Genomic DNA, 11,391 nt, shown 5'->3' on the forward strand with positions numbered 1-11,391 from the left:
TAAAAATTAAAATTAGGCACGAAATCTAAAGAAAAAAGAGAGTGAGTTTCAGAGCACTAAAAATTGTGTTTTGTCGCGTTCTGACCTGTTTGAAAGTAATGATGAACTTTATTAACTTAAAAATCAAATGTACTTAGCGCTGGGTTGCTACATGGAGACACCGCACATAAAACAATTAAATCATAGAACAGAAGCAATAAAATAACCCCACATATGACGCAGAAACCGGGAATCGAACCCGGGCCACAATGGTGGGAGCCGAATGCTCTAACCAGTGCACAATCTCTGCTCAGTCAAATACTACAGTAACGCTTTACACCTTGTTCCAAAATGGCCGTCATTGTAGTAGTCTTTTGTTTCCATGCAAATTGGCCCTTATGGCCTCGTTCAAGTTTAAATATTCTTTTGAATTTTACGTTTGAAAGCGAGGCCATAGGGGCCAATTTGCATAGAAACAAAACAATACTAAAATGGCGGCCATTTTGGAATAAGCCTGTGTATAATAAAGCCATAGCCATAGTAACATCTCGAGACATGATGTCAGTATTTTTAAACGTTGACCGTGTTTTGTCGAATGACTAGAATAATTGCGGCAGAGATTTCAGCCAACACTGAAAAGCGTTTGAATAAATAGATAATAAAGATATAGTATATGCCCTATCCCTTTCTTACCTTTTGTGGCTCTATTCGGCTTGCATGGCAGCGTCCGGTACTTTTTCGTTCCTTTTGTTCACGAGTACGCCTCTCTTGTTTGTCAGATGAACGCAAACGAGTTGCTGCGTCAAGGTGACATCCTGTGTCCGCTAAATGAAGAGCAATGTTCTGCAACGAAAGTAGATTTTATTCATCATTATTGTTCGAAAGCCGATTTCTTTTGCTCATTTTTGTGTTCGAGGTTGACTTTCTCCAATGTAAAATGTTGCCGAATATCACTGCTGAACACTTTTGGGAGTAGAGAAATAAAGTCCTTAGTTTCAATCTAAGGTTAGCGTTAGACGAATTTTAAACAACCGGGGCAATGTTGTGAAGTAGGACGTCTCTTTCCATGGGCCCAATTTGATTTCTTTTTTCGTTTTGTGAACATACAACTAAATGTCGTTGAAGCAGGACAAATCATATAACTATGGAAAATCAGAATACTGCGACTAATCCTTCGAGATCTTTGTTATTCCCTTGCTTCCCTGTGAACTCTATATATAACAAAATTACAGAGCGTGTGCCACACGATTTCGCTTGCTTTTCGCGTGTGGCATCTCGTGATTCTCAAATAGGGATCTTGCTCAAAGACTGGCCAATCACAACAGAGACAGGGACAAAAAGCAACCAATCACAAGCCGAGTCAAAACGCCTTTCTTATCAGTGGACTAACAGATTGAGAATGTTTCATGATGACACCAGAACATAGTTTCTAATAGCTGTTTTTATTTGTTCCTGCTTTTAAAGTCGCTTATAATTGAACGATTTTCGTAAATGTAAGCCACCACGATTACATAACTAAAGGTACGGAAAAGGGTTTTAATTAAGAGAAAAATAAATAAATAAAAAAGTAAAAAAGTAAACATACAGCTGTCAGCTGGATAGCAAGTCAGACAGATTTAAACCAACATTTAATTTCAGTTTATAGTGTCCCCAATTGGTGCTCCAATGCTAGAACGACTAGTAGATGTCGAGTTATTTGGGCTTACGGTGGTCTTCAATGAACAACACGTGTTTACTTCAAGACGCCATTTAACTAACTTTAACAATACTTCATGTAAGCTAACATGTGAGAAGTCTAACAAATGATCTACGTAATCTTATAACATAATGAAATCTCAAGCTAAACCTAGATTGTCTCTTACTTTCAACGATGGTCTCTCTTACTTTAAACGATGGTCTTATAATTCTCTTGGGCCTAGTGGCAAGAATGGGTGTTACAGGGGCTATTTGAACGTCTCCCTTAGTAACAGGAGTGTCCTTCCGAACTGGTGTTGCTACTTTGTCTTCTGTGGGAACTTGGCTCATCATTGGTGTTGGCCGCTCATGTTGCTTCTGCTGATTTGGCATTGGAGTAAGGTGAATACGGTTTCTTCTTATCGTGCTGGTCGGTGTTTCAACTTTATACGACCGAAGCGTCGATGCTGCGTGGATGACTTTTCGTAAGCGCTGAAGGTCCTTGACGAAAACTTCAGTACCCCGTCCAATTGAAGGCAAGGGCTTGGCCTTGTGCCTGGTGTTGAACACCGTTTCCTTCTTCAATTTGCTCATGCTCTCTCTTGTACGCAGGTTATCCCAGGTCAGGCCACCGCGGGTTCAGCTGGGTGTGGAATAATGGAACGCTGTTCGTAATCTGCCTTCCTATCAGCAACTGGGCAGGGGAGAACTTGCATGCTAGTGATGTTGATCGGTAGGCGAGTAATGCTTTAGTAGGGTCTTTTTCCCTTGTTAGAAGATTCTTCACAGTTCTAACTCCCCGCTCAACTTTTCCATTTGCTTGGGGAAATCTAGGGCTACTTGTGCTATGCTTGAATCCCCATTGACTTCCTTAGCAAAGTAGGAGAATTCTGCACTGTCAAACTGAGGACCATTGTCAGATCGCACTTGCTCTGGGATCTCACGTCTTGCAAATATAGACTTAAGTGCCCGAAGGACATCACTTGACTTTGTGGTCGTCTGCATAGCTGCTACTTCAACGTACCTTGAGAAGTGGTCTATAACGATAAGGTAATCAACACCTTTCATCTCAAAGAGGTCTATGGCTACGACTTGCCAGGGACAGTCGGGTAAGGGTGTCGTGATAAGCGGTTCAGGCCTGTTTTCTCTCTGGAGAGCGCAAACTCTGCATTGTTGCATCATATCCTGGATTTCTCGGCTGAGTCCTGGCCACCAAACAGAGTTCTTGGCCCGCTCACGGCACTTAGCGATCCCTTGATGGCCTTTGTGAATCTTGTCAAGTATCGCGAGACGCATGGAGGAAGGGATTACGATCCTGGATGCTTTGAGCAGAATGTTCTGCACCACAGACAGTTCACCCCTACTTGACTTCATTGCATCGTTTAATGATTACTTGTCATGCCTGCAAACAGGATCCTCTTCCTGTGCTTCCATGATCTGCTGTAATCGTGTGTCTGAGGCAGGCAGGGATGAGATCACGCTTCCAATGTTCCATTTCGTCATCGTCAATTGGTGACTTCACTGTTTGGTTTCGCGTTTGGAGTCTTGAAAGCGCATCAGCTATGTACATCTTCTTTCCGGGGACATGCTTGATCTCCTTGAGTGGAATCTCATCAGTCGCATTCTAAATCTTTGGATTCTCGGAGGAAGTGTGTGAGTACTCAGGAGTGGCACCAGGGGTGTATGGTCTGTTTCCACAGAGATTGATTTTCCCACTTTGTACTTCCAGGATCGTTGGCATGCCCAAGTGAGCGCTAAGGCTTCTTTTTCGATCTGTGCAGATCTGGTTTCGGTGGGAGACATCGCTCGCAACATTAATGAGACTGGCCGCCAGGAGTACCCCTCCTAGGCCAAAGGATGAAGCATCGGCTGTCACTTTGGTTTCCTTGTTTGGATCGTACAGAGCCAGCACTGGAGCTTGCGTGAGGTCAGATTTGATCTGCTCAAATGCTTTTTGTTGCTCCCTTCCCCATATCCATTGGTTTCCTTTTTGAAGAAGGTCTCTGATGGTCTTTGTCTTGTCAGCGAGGTGCTCGGAAAACTTGCTTAGTTGGCTCACCATGCCAAGAAATATTCTCACTTCTTGCACGTTTTGAGGTGGCAGTACGTCTGCAATTGCTTGTAGCTTTTCAGGATCTGCCTCAATTCCACTGAAGCTTATAACGTGTCCGAGGAACTTCAAGTTGAGTGTCACGCCAGCTTCGACCAGACAGCTTAAGGACAGCTTCTAACCTCTGATCGTGTTCAGTCTGGTCTTTGCCATGGACTAAAACGTCGTCTATGTTGCACTCCACGCCATCCAATCCCTGGAGGATAAGATTCATATTCTCCTGGAATTTCTCAGAACCAGAACTGATTCTGAAGGGCAACACATTGAAACAAAACGGCCCCACGGGGTGATGAACGTTGTCATCGGTCTTGATTCCTACGCTAGCTTTATCTGCCAGAATCCTGAGTTCGCGTCAAGTTTAGAGAACACTCTAGAGCCTTCCAAACTCCCGAGTGTTGTATCTACTGCAGGAAGTGGGTGGTTTTCCCTCTTGACGTACTCATTTAGCTTGCTTAGGTCGACGCAGACTCGCCATTACTTTTCGGGGTCACAACCATGGAGGCGCACCAATCAGTGGTTTGGTCCACTGTGGATATGACACCTGCCTTCAGCATCCTGTCTAACTCTTCTTTTGTTTTCTGATACAAGGGGAAGGGTACCTTCCTTGGGACTAACACTTGGAAAGGTCTGGCATCTTCTTTGAATGTGATGCAGTAACTGTCCTTCATGACAGCTAGTCCTTCAAACAACTTGGGGCACTTGTCTCCTACTTTACTCTTGTAGTCATCACTGCTCAGGCTGTCAAATCTGGTTATCAGCGATAGAAGTTCAGCTGGCTGTCTTCCTAGCAAAGGTCGCTCCAAATTTCCTATGACATACACTTGCTCCTTAGCAGTCTTATCATGCAATTGCAAGTCTGCTATGAACGTCCCTAGACAGTTCAATTTCTGTTTACATGGACCCATCAGTAGCCTGGTGGTCCTGCTAAGTGATGGAGCTGGTTGCAAACTGTGATACAGGCTAGGTGGAATTACTGTTACATCTGCAACGGTATCCACTTTAAATTCTGCTAGCATTCCATTCAGTGAAACTTTAACTTTCCATGAATCTCCTGTACTTCCTCGGACGGCAGATAGCTCAGTGAGTTCACCTAGGAAAAACTCTTCTTCTTCTTCTTCTTCTTCTTCTTCTTCTTCTTCTTCTTCTTGTCTCCCCGGAAAATGCACTTCACCCACTCTCTTGTCTAATTGAGCGGATCTGCAGGTCTTTGCCCAATGCCCTACTTTGGAGCACTTGTTACATTTTGATTCTCTGGCTGGACATGGTTTCTTTGGATGTGGTTGGCCCAGGCACCCTGAACATTGTGTTTCAGGAGTTTTCCCATGTTTAGACTTGGGTGGTTTCTTTTTCTTCTTTAAATCCTATTTAGAATCTTTCCCCTTTCCTTTGCACAAACGGTCAACATTAGTTGGTGGTGGGTCAGATTTGGTTTCCTGTATGAAAGTTTGCTGCTTTTTAACTGTCTCCGACTGCCTGGTTTTCGTGATTGCTTTCTCTAATGTCAGCTTAGAATCCAGTTGCAGTTGTTCAGAGAGCTTCTTGTCTTTTATCCCTACCACGATTCTATCTCGGATGAGATCGTCCCTTAGAGTTCCAAATTTGCAGTATTCAGCAAGAAAATACAAATCCGTTATAAATTTATCAACTGACTCGCCATCTTGTTGACTTCTCAGGTTGAACTTAGCTCGTTCAAATATTACGTTTCTCTTTACCACGAAATGAACTTCAAACTTGCCTTTCACCACGCTGTACTGCTTTGCCTCTTCAGTTGTTAGTCCGAATGACACTAAGATGTCATCAGTTTCTTCGCCCATCGAATAAATCAAAGTGTTCACTTGGCCGTCGCCTATTTCCCTTTCGTAAACGGTCGTTGCCATTTCTCAGAACGGTCGTTGCCATTTGAAACGGTCGATGCCATTTCTTAGCTCTGAATTACACTCATTAGGTCTAAGAACTCAAAAGGTTGCGGTTACTGGGAGTTGTCTCGCTGGTCATATAAGTTAGGTTCGGGTTAGGGTTCTGTTTATGGTGAGGGCTAAGAACCCGAGTTCGAGTCTTGAAATTTTCGGACACTTTTTTCCCTCCGGGTTTTCTTTTATAAATGTTTTTTTTTCCTTTTTTGTCTTAATTTTTGTTAATATTTTTTCTTAGTTTGTTTCTTTTAATTTTCTTTGAAGTGAAGTGTGCCGTCAACCGTTATAAATGGCATCGACCGTTTCAAATGGCAACGACCGTTCTGAGAAATGGCAACAACCGTTTACGAAAGGGAAATTTGCCTCGCCGTCATTTTGGTCGAGTCCGGTTACTTTTCGAAATCGTTCGAAACGCTTGATCCAGCGGGACCATTCCTTGGGTTTGAAGTTGAAATTTTCGGGTGATGGAACTTGATAACTCGCCATGGATATCTGTTGAATCACGGGCTGCTGTACAGCTGCAGCGACTTGTGGTTGCGCGGCTGGTTGTGCAGGGTGAGCGCCTTCGTTCGACTCTTCAACTACTTCAGCTTGTTCAGCTTGAATTCCGGCTTCGTGTTGACCTTGGTCTGTCATGTCTGTTTTGGTTGATTCTCTTTTAGTTTAAAGGCTATTGGGAGCTTCCCGTTGTCACCATGTCGGGTTATTTGGGCTTATGGTGGTCTTTAATGAAAAACACGTGTTTACTTCAAGACGCCATTTAACTAACTTTAACAATACCTCATGTAAGCTAACACAACACTAGGCACTTATGTAAAGTTCCTTTGCTTTCCTGTCCTTTCCTTTCCGGATCAAAACTGTTAGTCGAGTAAAAGTTTAAAGTATCAGGTTGTTTCTTCTCCAACTTAACATATTATAGAATTAGAATAACGCCAGATGTATAGCAAACAGGTTCACTTTAGTGCTACTCAAATCACATTTAGAAAAGAACTTACAACCAGCAAAAGAAGAAGCAATTCAAAATTGAGAAATCATCCTTTTAAGAAATGAAGAAATTATAGTAAATAAAATTAAGCCATGGTACATAATTTTAAAATGATATGGTTATGTGAAACCTTAGCTATAAAATTAAAGACACCATTAGTAGACAAAAAAAAAGGTGCCAAAAATGAGTCATAGATGGAAGGAAAATGAAGTTTTATGTCTACGGAAATACGTGCTTGAAAATAGATAGCTTTGTTATAATTTTCAAATAAGACCTTGTTTGGTTATGTGCAGTTTACTGTAAAACCCTTCACAAACTTCGTTTTAAACATATAACAATTACACTTGGCTTTGAATAATCAACTTGCTTGCTTTCTCAGCAAGAAATTTGATGTCTCAGGCGGCCTAATTCAGAGTCGTTTTTTTTTTTTAATTTTACAAGCACTAAAATACACTTTACAGATTTACAGATCAAAACACTTGACTTGACTAACAGTTAGTTAACAACACCAAAATATGCCACTAGAGAAACCTATGCCATTTTTTTGCAAAAGCAGTTTGGGTATTTGTCATGACCGAAATATATTTTTCCACTCTTAATATTTCATAAACAGAATTAATATAGTCTGCAAATTGAAACTTTCTATTTTCCTCAAGCGCATTACTATACATTTTTGCCATCGGAGAATAACTAGTGGGTTGCTTCTTTTAACAAAGGCACTGCCTTTATCACTAAGAAATCAAATAATTACTTTAAATTTGATTTCACGTATTTATACCACATCATTTTTGTTGAAATTTGTAACCCTAACGAATGTTGTTATTTGTTCTTTTTCTGCTTTTATAGCATGTTTGTATCTATTCATACGTCTCGTTCCAACATTGATGTCATTTATGTCAATATGTACATGTTTCACCGTTAATCATCCCACACTTAGCCAGCACAAATCATTAGCCAAATATTGAGCAAAGTTTTGAGTTTTCGATCAAACATTCTACTTGAAACTTTGTTGGACGTATCAAATGCTGGATTTTTTGGAAGTTTGAGAGCCACCTCAACCATTTGACTCACGGGATTGACCAGTATGTCAATTTTCCACTCAATTTCCGATTACGCTGTCAGGCATACAAGTATTGAGAATAAACAATATAATCCGCTGAAGTGTATGATCCTGATAGAGCGCCAAATTCTCATGACCAGCTAAAGAAAAAATCTATGGAAGTAGTTAGGAGAATGAAGTTTTAGATCAAGGGGGTCAAAGAGTTAATGTTTTTAGCCAATCAACAAGCAATTAGAAGTTAGCTCCAAGTGCGTATTCCCCATGCAACGAAATGATGATCAATACTATTAATACGCTCAGTAAGCACTGATTTCAGCTACCAACCGAAGCAACATACGCAAAATCAATAACGTTTAATTTGATCATTAATACGTTTGTTAGGTCAGTGTAGACACTAATAAACTACAATTCAATGGCTCAGCGTCGCCAATGAAAACTACTCTTACGCTGCGCGTCCAACATATCCAAATATTGGCAACCGTTACATCAGTAGCCAGTGCGTTTGTTTGATTCAACAGAGTCGACTACAGCGCTTTGTCAAAGTGTGATGGATGATAATGATGATGAGCTGAAACAGTAATCTCTTTGTTTGTGTGATACTCGATGACTTGTAAGCGAAAAACAGCTTAAGATTTTGACAATTTTAATTGCGGTTATGATGTCGAAATGGCAAACTCTTCAGATCTGCAGGTGAACTTGGCTTTGTGTTTTATTTCGCCCGAATTTTTCGAAAACTTCAAGATGAGTGTAATGGGATTTCACTGAGAGATGCTCGTGACTAGCAAATGTTACGATCAATCTAGATTGAACTCTCCAAAGGTAAATGGAGGTTCTAAAGTGAGAGGGACTCGGGGTATAGCCTTAGTTTCTTGAAGTTAAAGCTGAATGAAGAACCTTTTTGGCAGACAAAATGCATGAAAGCGTTTTCATATGGAGATTTAAAAAAAAAAAATTGAGTGTGAGCCTGTACAGTCAAGTACATGATGAGTCCACAAAGGGCAATCAATTTATGCAAGCAATATATAGCAAGATCCGGCCATTGTGCAAAAGTCATAAAAGTGCTGATTAAGCTGGCCGTATCGAAGGAGAACTCTCTAGTATCAAATTTCGGCAAACGAATGGAATGATTACGTGAATTGTGCATCCTTTGAGAGCTTCCTCGGCGCTAACACAACAGCAATTAAATCTTCCTGGTATTGCAATTAAAAGACACCGTGTGATTTTGTTGCACACAAAAATTAATGCTGTTGCTATGCCAAACCCTCAAGCGTGGAGGAAAATGACGGAGGCCCTTTTGAAAAGCATTCAAACACTTGAAACTTTGTGTATGAAAATAACGATCGTGGACGTTATTTTATAAGCCAGAGTGCTATCACAACGATTAGTATTGAAAGATAGGAACATGACCAGAAGAAAAGTTATTATGTTCGTGTTCCTATCAGCAATACTGATGCTAACACTGACTACCATTCAGAGTGAGGCCTTTATTAGTCCTTTCCAAAGCGGGAAAAGAGCTATGGACTGTAAGGTAAGCTAAAGCTAAAAAAGAATCTTGTTAATCAAGCTCAAAGATTACGATTTTTGTTTAAAAACAACCTGAACATTGAGATTCCGGTTATTTAACAATTATTCGCCGAAGGCGAAGTGATTATCGGTGAATATTCAGTGAGACGGAGTCGAGGTGAATATTCACCGATAATCACTGACGATCAATTTAAAGCATAAGTGTTGCGTAAACTCCTACTCAGATTGGTTTTCCTTTTACTATTTATTAAAGTAACATAAAATAAAGTGCGACGCGACCATATTTAACGTCAATAACTCGTAACATTAATTCAACTAACAAACCCGAGGCAGACGGTGCGCTCATTTTACTCCCCGCACTCACCATCAGTCCACCGTTTTATGGGTATTTAAAGCTACTTAAGCTACACAGCTATTTATTTGTTCATTCATTTTAGTCTTTATTTTACAGTTTTGTTCCTGTCTTCGCAAACTATGCTTCCAAAGAGGAAACAGTTTATACCATCTCTCGACCTACCCAACCATAAAACCGGCTTTAACAGGCCATAAGGACGCAAGAAGGGAAGAGAGCGAGGGCAATAAGATTGTATCAGAGAAATTAAAAGAGGAATTTACAACTGTACGCTGAGCGTAAATAGTAAATAATGGCAAAGAGATGTATGTACAAGGGAGAGAATCATTCATAGGGTTGAATGTTAAGGTCGAATCAATGCATGCTCATTCTCAATTAATGGCAAATAAAAGTCATTGGCAATGAAAGAAACATTCGTCTCTCACATTTGATGAGTAATTCTCGGTATTTTGACATGTAGTATAATTGGCTGGTGGAAGACACATTTACTCGATTAATTAAATACAGTGGCTCCTAATTTTTTTTCGTTCCCAGGACCTCTGCCTTGATTTCTGAGCTGGGGCGGGAGAATTAAGGTGCGAAGTCCTGGGTAAGAGGTTTCCCAGGATGCGCATCACATATCATTAAATTTGCGATATAAACAAAATCCTGAAGAAGATTTCACTGCAGGAGGATAAATCCTTGACTCGCGAACTATTGATTGCTTGAGCTGTTTGGTCATGAAAGTGTCAATAGGCGAAAAGATATAACTCTGTCGCTTTTTCTTTTAGCGTTTTTCCCATAGCAAAGTTTAAGTGCATTTGAACAAAGATAGTAGAGAGGACTGGTAAGGATAGTCCGCGAACTTCAAAGAGTCAAACAATAGAGCGCTTTCTGATGTTCAATGTGCAAGTCACGTGACTCTGACCGTGCTCGACAAACCAAGATAGCGGCTGGAAGAGACGAGTTATTTCCTTTTGGTAACGACTTTGAGGTGATTTTAGGTATTTTAGAAGAAAACTAAGACTTGGAGGAGCAATTTACAGCTATCGTTGTAAGTCGAAAATTAACTAGACTAACTCTGATTTGAAATGACGAATCCGGGTTGTGTACTCAATCTTGCAAAAACCTCGTCGCTAAACATAAAAAAATATAAAAAAGCTTTAAAAAGCGCCTATCTCAAGGTGGACTTATTAAGAAACACTTCCCTTCATTTTTTCCGTCAATAAGTCTTCCTTAACAGGATGTTGGAATAGCCTTTTTTCGAGTTCTGGCCTGCCTCATCTTCAAAGCGAGTCTAAGTGCGAAGTTTTTGTTATGAAAATTAGTTTTCATTCATATGTAAAGTAGAAGTAATTACCACTACAAAAACTTCGCACTTAGACTCGCTTTGAAGAGGAGGCAGACTTGAACTCGGAAATGGCCTATTCGCAGGCACATGCAGTCTACTCACTGCAGAGCAGTAAGTTTCTATCGCTGGCAAATTGTACTGTTGTAACAAGCCTTCCCCACCCCCCAAAGTACAAACGACGTTCATTGTACACTGGAGGCCTCAGCGGCAAGTGTGCATTTCTTAAAAGAACCGGAAACTTCTAATTAATAATAATAATAATAATAATAATAATGTGAGAACGGAGGGAAGCATCCGCTAAGTTCGACGGCTATGTTTTACCTACCCAGGGACAAGGGTGGGCGTGGCCTACGCGCAATTGACCAGGAATACAAGCTAACAAAAATCAAATTTGCAATTAAGCTGTATGAGAATACAGATCCTACCATGAGGTTAGTTCAGAAGTTTGAAGAGAGGGCAAGTGA

At 40.7% G+C, this 11,391-nt stretch overlaps 1 protein-coding gene across 1 annotated transcript; it reads right to left on the reverse strand.

The window, feature by feature from the left end:
- Positions 1–4,215: 4,215 nt before the first annotated feature.
- On the reverse strand, positions 4,216–5,640 carry LOC138005210 (uncharacterized). Its single transcript, XM_068851472.1, has 2 exons — positions 5,160–5,640; positions 4,216–5,057 (listed from the first exon to the last, which is right to left on the reverse strand). The coding sequence occupies exons 1-2, from the start codon at positions 5,638–5,640 to the stop codon at positions 4,216–4,218; spliced, it is 1,323 nt and encodes a 440-aa protein (XP_068707573.1).
- Between the last annotated feature and the right edge of the window lie 5,751 nt (positions 5,641–11,391).

The sequence above is a fragment of the Montipora foliosa genome, chromosome 6 (assembly GCF_036669935.1).
Source record: "Montipora foliosa isolate CH-2021 chromosome 6, ASM3666993v2, whole genome shotgun sequence".
NCBI classification, from domain to species: domain Eukaryota; kingdom Metazoa; phylum Cnidaria; class Anthozoa; order Scleractinia; family Acroporidae; genus Montipora; species Montipora foliosa.